Source organism: Jaculus jaculus, chromosome 12 (genome assembly GCF_020740685.1).
Source record: "Jaculus jaculus isolate mJacJac1 chromosome 12, mJacJac1.mat.Y.cur, whole genome shotgun sequence".
NCBI classification, from domain to species: Eukaryota; Metazoa; Chordata; class Mammalia; order Rodentia; family Dipodidae; genus Jaculus; species Jaculus jaculus.
Window position 1 is genome coordinate 98267235 of NC_059113.1, and position 23992 is coordinate 98291226.

General features: G+C 43.4%; 1 protein-coding gene across 3 annotated transcripts in view; it reads right to left on the minus strand.

The window, feature by feature from the left end:
- Positions 1–23992, minus strand: part of Sh3d19 (SH3 domain containing 19) — a 203679-nt gene that overhangs the window by 12595 nt on the left and 167092 nt on the right. For all 3 annotated transcript variants that reach the window (XM_045130990.1, XM_045130988.1, XM_045130989.1), the window contains 7 exons: positions 16639–16700; positions 14548–14812; positions 10172–10240; positions 9662–9802; positions 6124–6214; positions 3964–4094; positions 1844–1902 (listed from right to left, as the gene is read on the minus strand). In XM_045130990.1, the coding sequence (XP_044986925.1) occupies positions 1844–1902; positions 3964–4094; positions 6124–6214; positions 9662–9802; positions 10172–10240; positions 14548–14812; positions 16639–16700 (818 nt within the window). The remainder of the gene's footprint in view (positions 1–1843; positions 1903–3963; positions 4095–6123; positions 6215–9661; positions 9803–10171; positions 10241–14547; positions 14813–16638; positions 16701–23992) is intronic.

The window sequence follows — 23992 nt, forward strand, 5'->3', positions numbered from 1 at the left end:
AAGCAGCTCAGTGGTTAGTTTACACTGCACAACTATCTTTGGGTTGTTTTTCCTTCATGACAGAATCTCTCTAGACTCCTCATGCTTGCTTCCCTGGACCCACGCAAGCGCCGGCCCAGCCTGAACCCTTTCAATCGCAAATATACTGGGTTTAGGAGTACACCCCCTGAGATCCTCAGGGCAAGACATCAAACTTCTCAAGCATCAGACAGCAATAGGCCTCAGCTGAGCAGAAGAGCTATTCAAGACGGGCTGAAGCCATCAGTGAGCCAAGCCTGGAGATACACAGCCTTCAAGTTAGGAGATGGTTTAAAGAAAACAGAAACTTGGCATTTGAAAACACATAATCTGGGCTGGAGAGATGGCTTAGCGGTTAAGCGCTTGCCTGTGAAGCCTAAGGACCCCGGTTCGAGGCTCGGTTCCCCAGGTCCCACGTTAGCCAGATGCACAAGGGGGCGCACGCGTCTGGAGCTCGTTTGCAGAGGCTGGAAGCCCTGGCGCGCCCATTCTCTCTCTCCCTCTATCTGTCTTTCTCTCTGTGTCTGTCGCTCTCAAATAAATAAATAAAAAATTTAAAAAAAGAAAACACATAATCTCTCCTTCCAAAAGCTTTCATTTCTGAGACTTGGAACAACCCTTAATTGATCTGCAATTGTGACTGAAAATAAAAGACAAGCAGAGATAAAAGGGGTCCCTCACCCAGTTTGGTGTGGGTTGAGACCAAACCTTTGATTGGAGACCACAGGAAGGAAGTTTCCATCACAAAAAGGAGAAACAATTGCCAGAAGGGAGAAGCTGGCCCTTGCTGGAATCAAATTCCAGTGTACTGGGATCAATGGATCAATGGTGATTCAAGGCCACTTTAAGTTCAACCTGCTCGCAGGGGTGCCTGCTGCTCAGAGCAGAAACCTGATCCTGAAGCAGGCTTGGGCTGCCGCGGCATCCCAAGTGTTCTTGTTTGTGATAACCTTTGCATTTCGTTTCTCAGGTCCCCGGGGAACATCTCCGTACGTCTCCTGACCTATTCATAGACAGGTTTACAGTCTTCACCAGGTAGTGAATTCTATTAATTTGCTCATTTAACTAGAATATAAAGCTGCACTGTGGCAGGGTTTTAAATCACAGAAGAGTTACAACAATGCATAAAAGGGTATATAAACTCATGGAAAGGTCTTTACACATATAGGAAGATCCCTTCAGCTTAACTCTTTCGTCTCTTAGTCTTCTTAACTGCTGGTACTTGAACCCAGGGCCTCATACATTTGCTAGGTAAGTACTCTACTACTCAGCCACTCTGTGACTGCTCATTATAATTTTAACCCACTATCATTATTTTAAAATTTATTTAGTTATTTGAGAGAAAGAGGCAGAGAGAAGAAGAGAGAGAGAGAGAATGGGTGTGCCAGGGCATCCAGCTACTGCGAATGAACTCCAGATGCATGCACCACCTTGTGCATCTGGCTTATGTGGGTCCTGGGGAATTGAACCTGGGTCCTTTGGCTTTGCAGGCAAGTGCCTTACCCACTAAGCCATCTCTCCAGTCCCCACTTTTTTTTTTTTTTTTTGGTTTTCTGAGGTAGGGTCTCACTCTAGCCCAGCCTGACCTGGAATTCACTATGTAGTCTCAGGGTGGCCTTGAACTCATGGTAACCCTCCTACCTCTGCCTCCCGAAGTGCTGGGATTAAAGGCATGTGACACTAAGCCTGGCTCCCACTATCATTTTTAAACAGCAAAGTTTTTCTCAGAATTACAGCACGGTGGTAAGGTTTAAGCGAGGTAATTCTTCATGTTTGAAATGCTTCCTCCTTCTGTCGTGTGTCTAGGAACACAAAGGAAACTTACTTAACTCCATGAGATGAAACTGATTCTCTTTTCCCATTTCCTCCTTCTGGAATGTCAACCTAGTAAAGACAAAACCATGGGTAACACTTGTATTTTGTTTTCATAATTTAGTAAGATGAATTCAAGGCCATGCATTTACAAAATGCACAATTGAAAGCAAACAGCGTTGAACCTGTTAGCATAGGCACTAAACAGAAGAATCCTGAATTGGGTTTTAGAAATAAAGAGCTTCAGGTGGGCATGGTGGTTTACTCCTGTAATACCAGCACTTAGAAGGATGAGGCAGTAGCAAGGCAGAGACCAGCCGAAGCTCCACCAGTGAGAGCTTGCCTACAGGGTAATGTGGGGGAGAAGAGCCTGTGGTATAACCCTCCTTTATCTTTTACTTGCTTCCATAGCACATTGACATCATTCTGCCAGCAATGCGTTCATCTGATCAAACTTGAGGATTCTCTCCACATTCGTAACTTTGGAATATTTTTCTTCCCTTCAATATAGATAGGGCAGGGAAAAAAAAAAAAAGGAACTTGTAGGAAACAAGCAGCTAGTGGATAGGCATCATTTATAGGCTCATTGAGCAGGGCTGTAATCAGACCTTTGGCCATGTGCATTTAGTCTGAAATTGCTTAAGGCTATAAGGTCTGTATTCATTAGGTCAGTGCCCATCTTGATGAATCTTATAAGTTTGAAGTTTTAAAACAATTTTTTAAACTTGTGGGCTTAGAAATAACATTTGTACTAATAACGGGGCAGATTCGGTGTGATTGATTTCAGTGTGGTAATTGTACTGTTGAAAGCACTGCTCCATTGGGCAGGAGAAAAATGAGGAAGAGTGTTAAAATGAACATCACTCCTAATATTAATCTAGGGAATGTGGCCGGACTTCTCCACAGAATCAGGCCACATATACACAGGGCAATTTTTAAGGCCTACATTTGTAATCTAAGAGACTCAGACTCATTTCTATTTGAAAAATACAGATCTGATGTCATACTGGTTTTCTAAGTTTCTGATGTAAAGGCAAATTATTGGTTTTTCTTTTCCCCTCCCAAATAAGCTGTTAACTTATAGGTCTAGCTGCATTAATATTTTTATGTTTGGGGCTAAGTCATACTTTCCCTACTGGCACATGTGCTGGAGGGACAGCCTTGTTTGAGCCCCATGTTTCATAACCATTCAGGCTTAGCACTAAAAGCTGTAACATACTAGCATGTGTTCCAAGGCTAGGTGGTGAGACGCTATAAAATTCTGATAATTCAACATGGCTTTTCCCCCAATTTGATCTGAAACTATTTTGTGAAAGACCATGAATGGACCACTACCTCCAATGCAAGTATTTTAGTATTCACAATTTGATTTGGGACCATAGGCTCCAAAACCAACTCTTCAGGAATATGGTACCATTTAACTCATGTCCACTAAATACCTCAAAGAATGAACATATAAGGTGGGCATGGTGGCACACGCCTTTAATCCCAGCACTTGGGAGGCTGAGGATCACCATGAGTTCAAGGCTGCTTTGAGAGTACATAGTGAATTCCCAGTCAGCCAGGGCTACAGTGAGACTCTATCTCAAAAAACAACAACAAAAGGGCTGGAGAGCTGGCTTAGTGGTTAAGGCACTTGCCAGCAAAGCCTAAGGACCCAGATTTGATTCTCCAGATCCCACGTAAGCCTAAAGCACATGGTGGCACATGCATCTGGAGTTCGTTTGCAGTGGCTAGAAGGCCTTGGCCCGTTCTCTCTCTTCCTCCCTCTCTAATAAATAAATTAAAATAAAATATTTAAAACCAAACCAAAACCAAACAACAACAAAAAAAAAGAGTGAATATATATCCTAAAGTACTTAACCCCCCAAGGTTAACTGTTTTACCAACTTTCCTGTGGTGGTCTTGCACTCTAGAATTTAGACAGCATTTAAGCACTATGTTTCAAGGTCTCATAATATAATAATTATTAGTCATAACTTAGTTAAGCAAGTACTTATTTTTTTGGATTTTCCAAGTGCCGAATGAATTGACGGAAGACAGAGAATATAGGACCGGGTTAGATTTTCCTACCTGCAAGTCTCATTGAACCCCAGGGTGAATGACCGACTATAATAAGCATGACCCACTTACAATGACTTTGACGTAGTTGGCAGGAAACAATCCGGTCTGGTTTCTACATTTCCCTCTGTACCATTCTGCATCTATTTTTTCGAGAAGATAAACAGTTTCTCCACATGTAAGATTCAAATCGTCGGCTTCCTCTATAATATAAAATTAGTTACCTCTGATAAATGACCCTGGTTGTAGATTTGATTAGAGAAAAAGGAGCACTCAGTTCTGTCTACTGATCAGTGCAGCCTGCTGGTTCTGAGGATGGATTATACTAATCAAATTTACTTTTTATAATTTAAAAATAAATTGATATTATGAGTTTGCCCCCTTTAGTAACAAATTATCTATGAATATATTGATGGGAAACAGTTTTTTTTAAAGTACCATGGCATTTAAGGATTTCTACTGTGCCAGTACAAATCTCTTGCCCCAAACACACTGAATAATGAAAGGGTTCTGTAGACATGGTATGATATTGTTATCATCATTCTTGGACATGCTTAAAAATTATTTCAACCTCAAATATTAACTAAGGCAGTACAATAACTCTTTAGCAACTAATTTTTTAAATTTTTATTGTATCTTACTTATTTTAAAGACAGAAAGAAGCAGATAAAGAGGGCGAGAATGGGTGCACAGGATCTTCATCCACTAAATTAACTCCAGATGCATGCACCACCTTGGGCATCTGGTTGACGTGGGTCCTTTGGCTTTGCAGGCAAATGCCTTAACCACTAAACCATTTCTCCAGTCCAGCAGGTGAATTTGCAGGCAACAAAAATTTGCAGGGGCCAAAAAGAGGTTGTAAACAAAGGTTTTGTAAAATTTTACTTATTTCCTTAGATATAAAATGTATTTAAAAATGATTACAAAATTAGGGCTGGAGAGATGGCTTAGCAGTTAAGGCACTTGCCGGTGAAGCCTAAGGATCCATGTTCAACTCTCCAGATCCCATGTAAGCCAGATGCATAAAGTGAGGCAAGCGTGCCAAGTTGCACATGTGCACAAGACGGTGCACACATCTGGAGTTCAATTGCAGTGGCTGGAGGCCCTGGCATGCCAATTCTTGCTCACTCTAACTAAAAAAAATGGTAACAAAATTTTTAAAAAATTGGTGTATTTGTATGCATGTTTGTGTGTGTGTGTGTGGTCAGTGAACCACCTCAGGTATCTTTGTCTTCCACCTTACTTAAGGCAGGGTCTCTTGTTCATCTCTGCGTCTGATAAGATAGCTGCTCTGCAACTTTCTTGGCAGCTTTCCTGTCCCCCATTTCGTTGTGGGGCTACAAGTGCCTATTACAGCATCTGGCTTTGTGGAGGTCTAGGGATCTGAACTCAGGTACCCATGCTTGTGCTATAAACACTTTATCCACTGAGCCATGTCTCCAGTCTTTTAAGATTTCATGTTGTTTGTTTTTGAGGTAGGGTCTCGCTCTAGCTCAGGCTGACCTGGAATTCACTATGTGGTCTCAGGGTGGCCTTGAACTCATAGCGATCCGCTTACCCTACACCTCCCGAGTGCTGGGATTAAAAGGCGTGTGCCACCACGCCCGGCTCAAGATTTAATATATACATATATTTTAATTTTTTTGTTTATTTTTATTTATTTGAGAGCAACAAAGAGAAAGAGTCAGAGAGAAAGAGAGAGAATGGGCACACCAGGGCCTCCAGCCACTGCAAATGAACTCCAGACACGTGCGTCCCCTTGTGCATCTGGCTAACATGGGCTCTGGGGAATCCAGCCTCGAACTGGGGTCCTTAGGCTTCACAGGAGAGTGCTTAACTGTTAAGCCATCTCTCTATCCCAAGATTTAATATTTTAATATCACAGGTAGGTAGTGGCTAAGCCAATTCTTAGGAGAAATGAACTTCACTTATGAAATTCACTTCATCACAATTACTAACTAGTACCCATTATTTTGAGTTAACGAGGACACATCTGGTAATAAGCAGTTGGCCATTTTTCATTTGTACAGGACATAGTCTGCTTCTCTCTCTCTCTGGAGTTTCAAGGCCAGGGTTGATGGCTAAGCTTTTCTGGAATGGTCAGGGGGCAGGTGACCCTTCCTGAAAGCAGAGTGATGGACAGGAGGACATGTCCAATCTAGGATTCCACAGGCACAGGAAATGAAGAAGGGGGATCCTAGGGCTCGATCAATGTGCTAATCACGTCCTTACCTGCTGGGAAATCATGGAGAACCACGGCGTGAGGAAAGCCCCCGTCCACGGGCTTCTGGGTGTGGCCGGGCTCCTTGGCGGGGAAACAGGGCTATGGAAGAAGGATGCAGGAGAGGTGCTGGATTCAGGTTCACTCTGAGACCAGCTGTTTTCTTTTTTCTCATTAGATTTCCCTGGATACAATGCCACTGAATACTCGATGGACAACACACAGGTGGGCTAAGCAAGGGGTCCGTTACGAAGAAGAACGTTTCCTTGCCAAGGTAGCACAGAAAGAACGCTCAACTGTGACATTCCTCAGTGTTTTGGCTTTTTTATTATTTCTTTTTCAAGGTAGGGTCTCACTCTAGCTCTGGCTGACCTGGAATTCACTATGTAGTCTCAGGGTGGCCTTGAACTCAAAGCGATCCACTTACCTCTACCTCTCAAGTTCTGGGATTAAAGGTGTGTGCCACCATGACTGACTAAAATTTTTATTTATTTTGAGAGAGAAAGGCAAATAAAGAGAATGGGTACACAAGAGCTTCTAGACACTGCAAATTAACTCCTTTCATGTGCGCCTCCTTGTACATCTGGCTTATGTGGGTCCTGGGGAATTGAACCTAGGTCATTAGGCTTTGCAGGCAAATGCCTTAACTGCTAAGCCAGCTCTCCAGCCCAGTATTTTGTCTTTAAAGTGAGCAAGTAAAACAAAATGAAACCAGTTAGCTTTGAAAAGGAAATAAAGGGGCTGGAGAGCTGGTTTAGCGGTTAAGGTGCTTGCTTGCAAAGCCAAAAGACCTAGGTTTGATTCCCCAGGGCCCATGTAAGCCATATGCACAGGATGGCGCATGTGTCTAGAGTTCGTTTGCAGTGGCTGGAGGCCTGGCATGCCCATTCTGTATCTGTCTCTGTCTGTCTGTCTCTGCTTCTTTCTCTCTCTCAAAAGATAACTTAAAAAAAAAAAAATATATATATATATATATATATAAAGGAAAGAAGGGCTGGAGAGATGGTTTAGCAGTTAAGGCGCTTGCCTGTGATGCATAAGTACCCAGGTTCAATTTCCCAGTACCCACATAAGCCAGATCTGGAGTTTGTTTGTAGTGGCTAGAGGCTCTGGTGTGCCCATTCTTCTTTCTTTCTTCCCTCCCTCCCCCCCTTTTTTTTGTTTGTTTTTGTTTGTTTTGCGAGGCAGGGTCTCACTCTACCCCAGGCTGACCTGGAATTCACTATGGAGTCTCAGGGTGGCTTCGAACTCTCAGGGATCCTCCTACCTCTGCCTTGCTAGTGCTGGAATTAAAGGCATGTGCCACCATGCCTGGCTTTGTCCTTTTAGTTTTTTTTTCGCAAACTCCAGAAGATAAATTGACTTCTTTAAAAAAATTATTTATTTGTAAGCACATATATATATATATATATATATATATAGAGAGAGAGAGAGAGAGAGAGAGAGAGAGAGAGAAAACACCATACCACAATACCACAAGTACACTCGAGAGACATGTGCCACTGTGCATCTGGCTTTATGTGGGTACTGGGGAATCAAACCCAGGCTGGTAGACTTTAAGGTCTAAGCCATCTTCCCAGCCCATACATTGACTTCTAACAAGAAAGGATTAGATGAGATCACGACAAGTAGGAGGAATGGCCAACCAAATTCTTTACTTGGGTTGAATGATTGGTGGCTATTATTTTTCATTTATATTATATGAACTAACAGATAGTGAACGCTTTACTGAATAACTTAAGAAACTCTTCTAGAAATAGGACAAGGGCTTGGGGTACAGCTCAGTGCAGAGCTCCAGTCCAGCATCAGTGAGGTCTGGGTTCAGCCCTTTGCAGTGAGGATCCACACATTTGTCAGGCCTAAAATGTGACTTGAGATTTTGGATTGCATTTCACTCTTTTATTTATTTATTTATTTATTTATTTATTTATTTATTTATTTATTTATTTATTTTTTCGAGGTAGGTTCTCACTCTATCTCAAGCTAACCTGGAATTCACTATGTGGTCTCAGGGTGGCCTCGAACTCATGGTGATCCTCCTATCTCTGCCTCCCAAGTGCTGGGATTAAAGGAATGCGCCACCATGCCTGGCTGCATTTCATTCTTTAATAAGCTGAAACCACAGGAATAAGGTTTATATTAAACTTACTTAATTTTTTTTTTTTTTTTGATACAGGCTGACCTCAAACTTACCACTTGGCTTAGAATGACCTTGAACTCCTGCCTCTACTTTCTGAGTGCTTGGATAATAGGTGTGCACCATCACACCTGGCTATATTATGCTTACATCTTTTAAAATGTATTTTACTTATGTGAGAGAGAGAAAATGGGTGCACCAGGGCCACTTTCCACTGCAAACAAACTCCAGCTGCACAGAGCACTTTGTGCATCTGGGTTTACATAGGTACTGGGGTATCAAATTCAGGCAACAGGCTTTGTGAACAAGTGCCTTTAATGTCTGGGCCATCTCTCTTGCTTCTTATGCTTATATCTTAAAGGGAAGTGTCCTTTTATATCAGCTTTTGTAGGTCTCCTTTTAAGATAAAATAATTTTTAAAGTAATTATTCATTCTGCTTGAAAACTAACCTCCGGTGCTTTGGTAAATAGGTTGCATTTAGATACTAAACAGCTTTCCCAGTTGAAAATTCATGAGTAAGGGCTGGGAATATGGTTCAGCAGTTAAAGGGCACTTGCTTGCAAAGTCTGCTGGCCCAAGTTCAATCCCCCAGTACTCACATAAAACCAGATGCATAAAGGGGCACATGTATCTGGAGTTCCTGTGCAGTGAATGGCAAGAGGCCCTGGCATGGCCATACACCCCCCCCCCTTGCAAATAAATAAATAAATAATTAAGAAAGAAAATTCATGCCAGGTGTGGTGGTGCATGTCTTGAATCCCAGAACTTGGGAGGCAGGGGATAACAGGACTGGTGTGAGCTGAGTGAGTTCAAGGCCAATGTGGGACTACAGAGTGAGTTCCAGGTTAGCCTGGGCTAGTGTAAGACCTTGTTTCAAAAAGGGTAGGGGAGCTGGAGAGATGGCTTAGTGGTTAAGGCACTTGCCTACAAAGCTAAAGGACCCAGGTTTGATTCTCCAGGTCCCATGTAAACCAGAGGCACAAGGTGGCGCATGCATCTGGAGTTCATTGCAGTGGCTGGAAGCCCTGGTCACTCCATTCTCTCTCTCTCTCTGTTTATCTCAAATAAGTAAATACAAATGAAAAGTATTTTTAAAAACAATAAATAACTAAATAAATAAAATCTATGAACAAGTGTTCTGGTTCCTAGCAGCTAGCATGATGTGAAGAGGTCAAAAAAACATGCTATACGCAGTGTATCAAAGGGTTAGGCAGCAGTGTCGAGTCTCCTAGAAGTAATTTATTCTAAAAAGAAAATGGAGTAAAATGCTGCTGTTATTTCTGTTCTGGTTAGAGTGACTGTGCTAATGAGAACAAAGAAAGAAGCCCAAGTACGAGATACAGTGAGTGGTCCTGTGAACTGTGCTGCCTTGAGGGATCGGGGCCGGACGCCGTTAATGTTAATTCCTTACGTCGGGTCGGCTTCTGAGCGGCTGCTCCGGCGGAGTGACGACCTTCACCTGGGACGGGTGAACTCTGCCTGTGTCCTCTCCCTTCTGGCATTCCAAGTAGTTATCCTCAGTCTGCTTCAGGATCACAAGTACGTCCCCACGCTGTAAGGTACAACACCCCTCTCTCTCTGAAGCACTTATTGTTTAATAAAACATTATTGCTTTTCCATGTGTTAATCTTTGGAGCCTAAAGCATTTAATAATGTGTAACAGGAGGAACAGAGGCCAGTGAGTTTTTTTGTTTTGTTTTGTTTTGTTTTTCGAGGTAGGGTCTCACTCTAGCCCAGGCTGACCTGGAATTCACTATGTAGTCTCAGGGTGGCCTCGAACTCACGGCGATCCTCCTCCCTCTGCCTCCTGAGTGCTGGGATTAAAGGTGTGCGCCACCACACCCGGCATGTTTATTTATTTATTATTTATTTAGTTAGTTAGTTTCAAACAGGGGTCAGTCAAGAAGGAGTTCTGCTTTACCTTACAAGAGAGTTCTCCCGGGTTCTGTGAGACAATGTCTTCATTGGCAATTCCATGAGGCACCGACAGCTTAAAGATAAACCAATAAAAGAATTGTTCACAGTCAAATAACCTCACACAGTGCTGATCAGTCAGGGATGAGTGCAACCCCTCCAGCACCCAGGCTCTTGAGCAGGCCAGCTATGTCCAAGGCCATTCAGGTTCACAGGCGGTGGGGCTGAGCCCCCAGGATAATAAAGGGTGAATGGGGCCTAAAGTTCCCTTTCGCAATCGCAACCCAGGAAGTTTGGTTCCATAGGGAAGATCTGCCAAGTCCACTGGCAGTCATACATGCTCAGCACCTGACCTCAGAGCCTACCAAGGCCCCTCTTCTATTCTGGGTTCTCAAAAAGGTTGCCCCCTAAAACCTGATAGGCTATTGGAGCTTTTAGTTAATTTATTTATTAAAATTTTATTTGAGAAAAAGATTTTATATAATGTATGTATATATTCTATATGAAATATAGAAGGAACACTGGGGAAATGAGTGACACAAAGTCACTTAGAACACGGGAAAGGATCACCCAGGAGGAGAGACATGGGGTGCGTGGCCTTGGCAGCCTGGGCTGAGTCATCTCTTTTCTACATTTTCACATAGTCCCAGAGTTTCTGACTTAAACAGATCACTGGCGGAAAATTTGAAAAGATTCTGATTCCTATGTTTGCAGGCAGGGAGAGGGAAAGCATGAAAATGAACGAGCATGGGTGTGCCAGGGCCTCCAGACACATGAGCCGCTTTGTGCATCTGGCTTTATGGGGCTACTGGAGAAGTGAACCTGGGCCATCAGGCTTTGCCAGTGAGCAAGTTTAGCTGCTGAGCCATCTCGCCTACCCTACTGGTGGGAATTTAATAGTGGGGTAGCCATGGAAAAACGATAGTTTTAAGGGTTTATTTCATACTGAGACTGTCAGGTGCCGGTAGCTCGGCGGGGGGGGGGGGGGGAGGAGGTGTGTGTGTGGGGAGGTTGTTGAGGAGGTGGGCTCAGCTAGAGAAGGCCTGGGGAGCAGCCATTGGCAGACACCAGGGTGCAAGGCCAGAGCAGCGCAGTGTTTAGTCCAGGTTCACTAGGCTATATAGGGAGGATGGCGCATGCGCACTCCAGACAGCAATCTCATCCATGCGTGCCCACACAGGCGCGATCCATCATCAACGCAGGTGCACACAGGCCACTTTATCAGGAGTGCTGAATCATTACAGAGAAAAAGCTGTGACCGTTTATGCTTGGCCAGAAGTCAAACCTATAACCCTTACAGAGACATACCTAAATACTCTGTGGTTGGTTTGTTTTTGTTTTGTTTTGTTTTGCTTTGCTTTGCTGTTTAAGGTAGGGTCTCACTAGCCCAGGCTGACCTGGAATTCACTATGTAGTCTTAGGCTGCCCTTGAACTCACAGCGATCCTCCTACCTCTGTTTCCCTAGTGCTGGGATTAAAGGCGTGCATGAGCCGCACCATCACCATGCCCAGCCTATTGTGTTTATTTTATTTATTGACTTCTCCAGTGCTGGGGAACAAGCCCAGGGCCTTGCACATACTAAGCAATCATTCTACCACTAAGATAAGCCCCAGGGCCCTAAATGCAAAATTGTTTTGAATGTATTACTTACTTTCTTTGAGTTCCTTAAATGTTTTATATTCTCTCTCTCTTTATCTCTCTCTCTCTCTATCTCTCTCCCTCTCTCTCTCTTTGTGTGTGTGTAGTGTTCTGAACCGCCTGGCTAAGAATTACTACTCCATACATACAAACTACTGCAAGGTATCCACCCCAGAGAATCTATTATCCCTTGGGTTTTGGCAATTAAAGTTTCATCAGTGACACTTGATCTTAGTCAGAAGGCTGTAAAATAACCTTTATCCATTTCAATGGTTATGACTATTTTATTTCCTTCTTATCCTTCCCCTTCTCAAAAGAGAGCTAACAAAAGTTTAATGGATAGCGGGTGTGGTGGCACATGTCTTTAATCCCAGCACTTGGGAGGTAGAGGTAGGAGGGTCTGTTTCAGTCAGGTTGGCATTGAAGGTAGAAATCACCCAACTAAGAGCAGCTTGTGGGAAAAAAGGATTTATTTTGGCTTATAGGCTCAAGGGGAAGCTCCACGATGGTAGGGGAAACGATGGCAGGGTGGACATCATCCCTGGCCCACACAAGGTGGACAGTAGCAAACAGGAGAGTGTGCCAAACACTGGCAAGGGGACACTGGCTACAATATCCATAAGCCTGCCCCCAACAATACACTGCTTCCAGGAGGTGTTAATTTCCAAATCTCCATCAGCTGGGAACCTAGCATTCAGAACACTTAAGTTTATGGGGGACACCTGAATCAAACCACCACAGGGTCACTGTGAGTTCGAGGCCACCCTGAGACTACATAGTGAATTCCAGGTCAGCCTGGGCCAGAGTAAGACCCTGCCTCCAAAAGCAAAACAAAACAAAACACATAATGGAGAGTTAATATGATCAAAGCACATAAACATACATATGAAAATGTCATAGGGAACCCCATTATTACATATAATTCATATGTACTAATATAAAAATCTTAAAGTCACCTGAATGGTCTAAAGTAAAAATCACTTTTTAAATTAATTTTTGCCTTTTATTTTATTTTTTTATTTTTTTTAAGACATTTTTTTTAACTTTTTTGTTCATTTTTTATTTGTTTATTTGAGGGCGACAGACATAGAGAGAAAGACAGATAGAAGGAGAGAGAATGGGCACGCCAGGGCCTCCAGCCACTGCAAACGAACTCCAGACGCGTGCGCCCCCTTGTGCATCTGGCTAACGTGGGACCTGGGGAACCGAGCCTCGAACCGGGGTCCTTAGGCTTCACAGGCAAGCACTTAACTGCTAAGCCATCTCTCCAGCCCGCCTTTTATTTTTTTAAAAATATTTTATTTAGGGCTGGAGAGATGGCTTAGCAGTTAAGGCACTTGCTTACCTAAAACTTATGTTCAATCCAGGTCCCATGTAGCCAGACGTACTGATGCAAGCACACACAATGGCACACATGCACACAAGGGAATTTGTTTACAGTAGGTTGAAGGTCCTGGTGCGTGCATTCTCTCTTTTTCTCTCTCTTTCTGCCTCTTTCTCCCTCTCAAAATAAAACACTTAAAAATGTTTAAAAAATAAAATATTTGGGCTGGAGAGGTGGCGTAGCGGTTAAGCGCTTGCCTGTGAAGCCTAAGGACCCCGGTTCGAGGCTCGGTTCCCCAGGTCCCACGTTAGCCAGATACACAAGGGGGCGCACGTGTCTGGAGTTCGTTTGCAGAGGCTGGAAGCCCTGGCGCGCCCATTCTCTCTCTCTCCCTCTATCTGTCTTTCTCTCTGTGTCTGTCACTCTCAAATAAATAAATAAAAAATTTAAAAAAAATAATAAAATATTTTATTTATTTGTAAGGAGAGAGGGAGAAGGAGAATGATTGAGTAAGCCAGGGCCTCTAGAGGAAGCAAACTCCAGATGCATGTGCCACTTTGTGCATCTGGTTAATGTGGGACCTGGAGAATCGAATCTAGGTCCTTAGGCTTCTCAGGCAAGTGCCTTAACTGCTAAGCCATCTCTCCAGCCCCTGTTCCCTTTTTATTCTAATTCTTTTACTTTTTTTTTTTTTCCCAGGTTAACATGACCAGAGAGCACATTAGCTGTTTTTCATCTGTGGGAAATGCAGGCAAAAGTAATTTGAAAAACATCCAAAAGAACAAAATTAATATCTTAACTATCTCAATTATTGATATATTTTTTTAACTAGCAGCCATTAAATGGACCATAATAATCAAGTTTACAAATAAGAAAAATGTAAGAAAACCCATCCATCTTAATAAAAATGTAATTTTGACTACATTTTAAATGTTACTGGGTAGACCAGGCAGCTGCAGGATACAAACTATATCAAGAGATAAACTATAGTATCTGTCAGCTAGTCTCCTGGTATCTCAGGTTTTTCCAGAGCTGTCTGGTCAAATGGACAGCGAGTTACAATCCCCAACTGCCTGCACTCTCTTTCCCTGAAATTCTAATAATGACACCCTGTTTTGAAGACCTATAGGTTGTGTTGTGACCTGCGTATCTAAAGCCCCTGAGTCAAGGAATAATCCCACAGGCAGTTTTATCACCTTTTCCTAAGGATCATGGGTCTTACCTTAGGACAAATTTCTTAACCACCAACATATTTATTGGTACCCTGCCCCGCCCCCTGCAGGGTAAACGCAAGTTGCAGTCCCAGCCCGGCTTTGAACTCATTTCCAACCTCTCCTTTCCAAGTGCTAGGATTAAAAGCTATGCACCACCATGCCCGGCCAACCACAAACATTTTTTTTTTTTTCTAAGCCAAATTTACCATGTATTTCCTGTAGAGAGGGTGTCCAGGTTGAGGGCGAGGGGGCAGCACCGGATCTTGAGTTTTAAACACTTGACTCTTGGCTTTGGACAGTCCTGACACCATGTGACTTTGCTTTTTCTGAAGGTCCATGTCTGAAGATGATCGATTAAAAAGCAGTTTTTTACTTGACGTTTTGGTCGTGGAAAGTCTGGGGGGAGGTGGTCTCTCAGGGGCTCCTTTGGGAGGAGGTCTTGGAGTTGGGGTGACTTTTCCATGGACAGGCCTGAATGGGAATGTGGAACCATGAGTCAGTGTCGTGATCACGGCTGGGCTGTGGTCTCTCTTATTTATTTATTTAAATAATTTATTTTATTTCATTTATTAAAGAGAGAGAAAGAGAGAATGGGCAAACCAGAGCATTTAGCCACTGTAAACAAACTCCAGACCCATGCGCCACCTTGTGCATCTGGCTTTATGTGTGTCCTGGGGAATTGAATCTGGGCCCTTTGGCCTTGCAGGCAAGTGCCTTAACCGCTAAGCCAATTCTCCAGCTCCACTATTTATTTGACAGAGAGAAAGAGAGAAAGAATAAGAATAAGAATGAGTTCTGGGCTGGAGAGATGGCTTAGCGGTTAAGCACTTGCCTGTGAAGCCTAAAGACCCCGGTTCGAGGCTTGATTCCCCAGGACCCACGTTAGCCAGATGCACAAGGGGGCGCTTATGTCTGGAGTTTGTTTGCAGTGGAAGCCCTGGTGCACCCATTCTTGCTCTCTCTCTGCCTCTTTCTCTCTCTGTCTCTCTCAAATTAATTAATAAAAACAAACAAACAAACAAAAAGAATGGGTTCTGGTCTCTCTTTTCCTGCTTGATTATTTATTTACTTGACAGAGGAAGAGACAGAGAGAGAATAAGAATGGGCATGCCAGGGTTTCTTGCCACTGCAAACGAACTCAACACATGGGCCACTTTGTGCAGCTATCGTTATGTGGGTACTGAGGAATCGAACCTGGGCTGGCATGCTTGCCATGCCAGTACCTTTACCTGTTGGGGAGCCATATCCCCAGCCTGGTTATCACTTTTCTTACACCTTCACACACAGACACACACACACACACACACAGACACACACACACACACACACACAGATTTTCCATTAGTGGAATACAATTTACTGAAGCCTGCAGACTGTGCTGCTTCTGAGCAAATGACTGTAGCATTAGACATTAAATTACCAGAGAAGATGCCATGATGTTCCAGCTCCCACTTATCTTGCACTAAGCATTCATTAGTTCAAGATAAACAAGAATTTAATGTCATAAGCTCTTGAAGGCCCGAACTGCTCTTAAAACACACTATGACTTATTTCAAGAAACTAAGTACTTTCCACCACAGTCTGAGATGCAAAGCTTGTAAGAGGAGATCAGGCGTGTGCGTGTGTGTGTGTGTGTGTGTGTGTGCGCACAAGCATGTGTGCTGGAGTCTTTCATGTGATTAGAAAAAGAACATCCAAGTCCCCTAATGCTCATGACATCAAAGTTACCATTAAAACTCTTAGATTAACAAAGAGGAAGTCAGTTCTGAAAATGGGATGGGAAAACTCACTTTGAAAGCCTTCCCTAAATCCCTAAATAGATACAAATTTCAACATAACGATGCCTTCTGAAAGCATTACAGCCTTGTGTTCGTGCAGCTCTGGAGTTGAGAGGCAGGTCACCTCTGAGTTCACAAAGCCTGTCTCTCTTTAGGAAAGCTGAAAGCCAGGCCTACCCTGGCCAACCGGGAGGATGTTGGTGTGTGTATATTCCAGAAATGGGATTACTTTAGGTATGGGGTTACTTTAGGTTTGCAAAGTTGTCCTGTTTATTTACTTGAGGAAAAGTAAGAGACCCATGTGTGCACTCTGTAAGGTTTTGGACTGTGTTAAAAGGAAAAAGGGTCAGAGATTCCCGTAACCTGCTGTCATAAGCAGACTAATTGGCCCTGGCAAATTTGTGAATTTCTCTCTAAAAGAGTATCTGTGGCTCACAGCCATCTCTGTGGGGATGACAGAACAAGAAGTAGGCCTGCAAGCCATTACTTTTTCTTTAGCTTTTCCCACACTTTACCTACCTCGGTGGCAACCTGGGAGGTCCTCTCACAAAGCCTCCTGATTCACCAGCGAGCTCCGGCTCCTGTAAGCATCACAGGGGGATTTTTAGTCAAGACTAATGAAAACAAGAGCTTCTCAAGAGGAACTTCAACCCCCCCCCCCCCGAGGTAGGGTCTCACTCTAGCCCAGGATGACCTGGAATTCACTATGTAGTCTCCGGGTGGCCTCGAACTCACAGCAATCCTCCTACCTCTGCCTCCCGAGGGCTGGGATTAAAGGCGTGCGCCACCACGTTTATTTTTGGCTGGGTCTGTAAGTGGGAATGTTACTGGGTTGTAGAAAATAGCTGAAGAGAGCTCGCTGTGTTAAACAATTATTAATTAATGACTCAGTCCTGCCCAAATTGGCCATATCCAATCCTGGTGAAGGTGGGGATGTGCTTCAAATAGTAACAGGGCACTTGCCTAACATACACAAGACTTGAGTTTCAGACCCCAGCACCATAAAAATCAACAACAACAAAGACAGTCCAGGCAAAAATGTGGAGGGGGGGGGGGAAACATGATGTCCCTGAAGAGGCCCAGAGCCTGACGACGGTCCTGCAAGGCAAGGCGAGGCTCCCAGTGCCATTATGGGATCATGTGTACACCATGGCAATCACATGGTGACAATCAGCCTGCCCTGCAGGGAATTAACAGAGGTATGTGTTTCTTCATTCCAATTACACGTAGAAAGCAAACTGTTCCTGGGTTTAAACACACATAGGGAGAGAAGTGTCGTTTGTTCGGCTTTGAACAAACAGATCTCCTCCCTGGATAATTTCCATACTAAGTAGTGAGCTGTGAATTAAAAGGATTAGGAACATTAAAACAAAAAATAAAAGAGTTCAAGGGTAGCCGGGCATGGTGGTACACACCTTTAAGCCCAGCACTCAGGAGGCAGAGGTAGGAGGAATGCTGTGAGTTCAAGACCGGCCTGAGATTACATGGTGAATCCCAGGTCAGCCTGGGCTAGAGTGAGACCCTACCTAATAAAAAAAAGGCTGGGAATGGCTTAATGGTTAAGGTGCTTGCCTGCAAAGGCTAATGGTCCAAGTCTGATACCCCAGCACCCATGTAAAGCCAGATGTACATAGTGGTGCATGTATCTGGTGTTCATAGTGGCTGGAGGTCCTGGTGTGCCCATTCTCTCTGTCTCCTTTCTTTCTCTCTGCTTGAAAATAAATAAATAAAAATGGTTTAAAAAATAAAAAAAGCGGTCTGGAGAGATGGCTTAGCGGTTAAGCGCTTGCCTGTGAAGCCTAAGGACCCCGGTTCGAGGCTCGGTTCCCCAGGTCCCACGTTAGTCAGATGCACAAGGGGGCGCACGCGTCTGGAGTTCGTTTGCAGAGGCTGGAAGCCCTGGCGCGCCCATTCTCTCTCTCCCCCTCTATCTGTCTTTCTCCCTGTGTCTGTCGCTCTCAAATAAATAAATAAAATATGAACAAAAAATATTTAAAAAATATATATATAAAAAGGGGGGTGCTGCAACGATGGCTTAGCGGTTAAGGCACTTGCCTATGAAGCCTAAGAACCCAGGTTTGATTCCCTAGTGCCCACATAAGCCAGATGCACAAAGTGGCGTCTATGTTTGGAGTTCATTTGTAGTGGCTAGAGGCCCTGGTGTGTCCATTCTCTCTCAAATAAATAAATTAAATTAAAAAAAAAAAAAAGGCTCAAGTGGTGGCCTGAAAGAAAGTTATGTAAGAGAAAAAAATTCTAGGAAAGATGAGCACTTATGCTACTACAGCCAACAGGTAGAATCACCGAGAATTATTTATCATGTATCTGTCTGTCTGTCTATATCTATTCTGTCTATGATCATGCATGTGAAGATCAGAGGACAACTTCAATGGCCCACTCTTTTTTTTTTTTTTTAAAGAAACAGGGTCTCTTGCTATTGCAAAGGAACTTCAGATTCTGCTGGCGCTGCCTCCCATTGTCATTAGCGCATTGGGATCACAGATGAGTGCACTACTTTGCATCTGGATTTACATGGGCCCTGGGGAATTGAATCTAGGCCAGCAAGCTTTGCAAGCAAGTGCCTTTAACTGCTGAACTGTCTCCCCATCCCTGAGAGGAATTTTGTAGGGAAGAGCATGGGGCAATAATTTGAAAGATGAAAGACAGGTATAGCCGAATTGTTCTATCTTAGTTGGTAAGAGAACATGAAGAGTGACATTAATAGGGAGACTTCCACAAGGGCAGGGACTCAGGCTGTCCCATTTAAGTAGGTTTTCCAGAAATGTTACAGGTCAAGGATTGGGAAATCAATATAGCACATGGGAAATATTTTCAGATCTCCTTTTGGGTGGGACACTAAATGATCTCAAGTCCAAAATGTCTGTTTCTTTTCTTTTTTTTTTTCCTTTTTTTTTTTTTTTTTTTTTTTTTTGCAGGGGAGGGAGGTGGGAGGAGGGAGAAGGTGAGGGGAGTGTACTCTTTAATTCCTTTTTTAAAATCAGAATTGAGATTTTTCCTACCAAGGCATACTTTTTCTTTTCTGCTTTTTTTTTTTTAAATTTGGTTTTCCAAGATAGGGTCTCATTCTAGCCCAGGCTGACCTGGAATTCACTATGTAGTCTGTGGGTGGACTTGAACTCACAGTGATCCTCCTAATTGTGCCTCCTGAGCGCTGGGATTAAAGATGTGTGCAACCATGGCCAGCTACAGACAGAATGGGTGTGCCAGAGTCTTTAGCCCTGCAAACTTAAGATGCATCCACCACTTTGTGCATCTGCCTTTGTGTGGGTCCTGGGGAATCAAACTCTGGTTGTTAGGCTTTACAGGCAAGTGCCTTAATTGCTGATCCATCTTTCCAGCCTCTCTTTTCTACTTTTAAAGACCCCAACATGACACCCAAGAAATAATATTTTCTCAATACCTCGAGAGGAAAAATTGCTAGCCTTTTACAATTAAAAGTATTTATCTTATGAAGGGATTTTAATTATAGGTTGGGAATTTGGGGGCAAATTCCAACTGTTTCCATCCTTCTTATAAATGAGTTAAAACTTAGTTTCCTGATTTAAAATTCATCCTACTTATAACTTTCCCTTAAATACCAAGTGATTAATTGCCAATAACTATGATAATTTAAACATGTTTCAATGTTTTAAAAACCTCATTTTTAAAAACAAATTAAGCTTGCCCTTAAAACTTGGTTTCACTAATGAGATCAGTTAATGTAGTGAAGCAAGCCACCAGCTCATAAACCCTGCAGTATTCTAGAATATAATCCATGCCTTATAAATATGCTGCTGCCTGTAATTCTTTTTGACAATATTGCTATGATAAAATATATTTCTCTTTTTTTGTCATCTTTAAAATTGAAGCAAGCAGGAAGGGAGAAAATTTTTTATTTTATTTATCTTTTCAAAAGTAGTTAGTTACCAAATGCCTTAACAACTAGTACAGCTTTGACATGGAACGGCATAAATGATGTACCAGAATAAATATGTAACATATAGTGGTAATTTTGGACTAAATATTAACTGTAGTTTTCCTGGATGAAGGTTTTGTCTTGTTTTATTTATTTGCATGCAGTTATACCTCCAACCTAGCAGTGGTATTTTTGTTTTTTTTTTTTGTGGAAAACTTTATTTATTTGACTTGTATTTATATATGTACGGGGACATGTGTGTGGAGGCCTGAGGACCACCTCGGGTTTCAGGTATTTCATCTACCTTTTTTTCTTTTTTTTTTTTTTTTTTTGGTGTTGGCAAGGTAGGGTCTCACTGTAGTCCAGGCTGGCCTTGAACTCACAGCGATCCTCCTGCCTCTGCCTCCCGAGTGCTCGCATCAAAAGAGTGCAAAACCGCACCAGCTTTCCATCTATCTCTTTATGAGTTAGGGTCTCAGTGGCTTGGAGCTCGCCAAGAAGTCAGCCAAGCTAGCTAGCCAGTGAGCTCCAGGGATCCACCTGTCCGTTTCCCCCGTGCCTGATTACGGGGGCCGTCCATCCTGCCTGGACTTCTCACGTAGCTTCTGACAACCAAATTCAGGCGCGTTCCTGACTGACTTTTAAGTATAATTTCCCAGTTTTCCACAGTGAGCAAACTTGAAGCCAGAATAAAAAAGGCAGTATATGCCAGTTCATCAGGGATGTGAGGCACATGCCATAAGGCACTGTGATAGGTGACATACTCCAGACACAGAGGAGGAGTCCTTGCACAGCCACTGCCTAAGTGTTTACTCAGGTCTGGGCTTGTGCCCAGGTTCTGTTGGCAATCTCTGAATAGTAATGAAGATTACTCATTAAGGATTTCCTCCTCTTCAATTTTACACACATACTTTGAAGTCTTTCTGAATTTCATTTGCTCTTTTGTAGTTTGTTTTCCTAGTTTTGACATCCATGAACCTGGCATTTGATAGGCTTGGCTAAGCATTCCAGTCTCTGGCAAACTTGGTCTTCCTGCTTCTGTTGTCCTCACAAATGCTATTGTTTTGATCACCTACATTGAAATTGTACTTTAATTTCAGAATAGTTCTTCAGGACTTTCTTCCTTCCTTCCTTTCTTTCTTCTTTTATTCTTTCTTTATTTATTTGAGGGTAATAGATGGAGAAATAGGCATGGAGAGAGAGAGAATGGGCACGACAGGGCTACCAGCCACTGCAAAGGAACTCCAGATGCATGTGCCACCTTGTGCATCTGGCTTACGTGGGTCCTGGAGAATTGAATTTTTTTTAAAATTTTTAATTTTTATTAACATTTTCCATGATTATAAAAAAATATCCCATGGTAATTCCCTCCCTCCCCACCCGACACTTGAGAATTGAATATTGAACTGGGGTCCTTGGGCTCCACAGGCAAGTGCTTAACCACTAAGCCATCTCTCCAGCCCTCTTCCTCCCTTTTTAAAAATATATATTTACTTGAGAGAGAGAGAAAAAAAAAATGGGTGCCCTGCCACCACAAACTCCAGATGCATGTGCCACTTTGTGCATCTGGCTTTACATAGGTACTAGGAAATCAAATCCAGTCTGCCAGCAAGGGCCTTTAACTGCCGAGCCATCTTTCCACCTCCTCTTTCTTTTGGAGACACGTAAGGCCTTGCTATATAGTCTGAACTAGCCTGGAACTCACAATCCTCCTGACTCAGACTCTCCAAGTGCTGAGATTACAAGTATGCACCATCACGCCCCACTCTCCCAGCTATCTGGAGCATTTTCAAAGGACAGCTGCTTCTCCCAAGTCCACACTTCCGTGTGTCAGAATGGCTAGAACTGCTGAGCAGCCTCTACAGATGTTCTCCCAAGAGCTGGTCCAGCATCTTAGGACCGAAGTTCAAACTCAGCTTGTCCTTCTCCATCCACAGACACTGTGCCATGTCTCTGGTCTCCGGCATGGGCTCTGTGGCATTGCCTGGTGCTCCCACAGGTCCAGAAGATTCTTCAGAAGCTGCTCTGAGAGTCTTGTGTTCCCATGATGGGCAACAGGTCACACTGAAATGCCTCCTCTGACACAATGACTCCAGTTTCTCCTCATGGGACCCTGCAGCCCATCATTAAGTGAAAACAGCGAAGTTTGGCAAATGTAGTCACCTGACCCTATGACATTTTATGAAAAGTTTCCTAGCAAACATGGTATTTGGCCAACTTATTTTTTAAGTAAATAAATAAATATGAGAAAGAAAGACAGACACACATAGAAGGAGAATGGGCACTCCAGGGCCTCCTGCCACTGCAAGCAAACTCCAGACACATGCATCACGATGTGCCTCTGGCTTTATGTGGGTACTGGAGAATTGAACCCAGGTTGGCAGCCTTTATATGCAAACATCTTCAATGGTTGAGCCACCTCCCCAGCCTCTGTGACAGCGCTTTTTCTTCTTTTTTGGACAGGAGAGACAATGTCTTATTGTTCTGCAAGATCCTCTCTAGAAACACTCAACCACACCTCCTGTCCTCTGTTCTGACATTCAGTCAGTACTTACAATTCTCAAACACGAATGTTCTCAGGTACACATTTGATTTCAGATATCCATAGTAATGACTTCAGGCACAGTACTTAACCTGTGGTCTGTTTCCTTATTCCCTTTTCCTTCAGACTCAGCATGTGTATTACAATATGCATCTAAGAAAGCACGGGGGCTGGAGAGATGGCTTAGCGGTTAATCTGCTTGCCTGCAAAGTCAAAGGACCCCTGTTCAATTTCTCAGGACCCACGTAAGCCAGATGCACAAGGTGGTACATGTGTTCATTTGCAGCAGCTGGAGTGCCCATTCTCTCTCTCACACACACATAAATAAATAAAAATTAAGTAGTGAACGGCTGAAGAAATGGCTTAGCGGTTAAGCGCTTGCCTGTGAAGCCTAAGGATCCCAGTTCAAGGCTCAATTCCCCAGGACCCACATTAGCCAGATGTGTACAAAGTGGCGCATGCATCTGGAGTTCGTTTGCAGTGGCTGGAGGCCCTGGCGTGCCCATTCTCTCTCTATTTGCCTCTTTCTCTCTCTGTCTTGTCTGTCGCTTTCAAATAAATAAATAAAAAGTAAAAAAAAACAAACAAACAATAAAGTAGTGAAAAAAAGAGGGCTGGAAAGACAGCTTAGTAGTTAAGGCACTCACCTGTGAAGCCTAAGGACCCAGGTTCAACTCCCCGGAGCCCACATAAGCCAGATGCACATGGTGCTGCATGCATCTGGAGTCTGTTTGCAGTGGCTGGAGGCCCTGGCGTACCCATTCTCTCTCTCTCTCTCTTTAAATCAGTAATAATAATAATGATAATAATTTTTGAAAAAGAAAGCAAGCCCTGTATGCTCTGACTTCTGTAGACGGTGCAGGATAGAGCTGACATCATGGTCACTGGGTGGGAGAGATGGCTCAGTGGCTACAGGCACTTGTGTACATCATGTTCATGTGAAGCACTGTGGTAGTTAGAATGTAAAATGTCCCCACAGTCTCCTGTGTTTGTGACGAAGCCTCTTACTTGGTTCCCAGGTTGGCGGAGCCTTGCTAGAGTAGGTGTGTCAGGGGGTTGGGTCAGACCTGGGGGCTGTATACTCCAGTGCCCCCTTGCCATTATGGCTAGCTCACTCTTGCTGCTTCCGCCCAGCTGGTATCTGAAGAAGTCAACCAGCTTCCTGACCATGCCATGCTTCCCCCTCCCCACCCTGATGAGACTTCCCTTTGAAACCCTTTCCTTCCACAAACTGCTTCTGGTAGGGTGTTTTGTCCCAGCAACAAGAAGGTAACTGCCACACAATAATGGATATATTAGCTTTGCAGATGTTTCACCCTAACTTCCTTTCTTCTTTTGTCTAGAATACAGAAGTAATGTGGACGACTAAACAGCGCGTGTAATCACATCCACTTCTTGGTTGCACTTTTGCTATC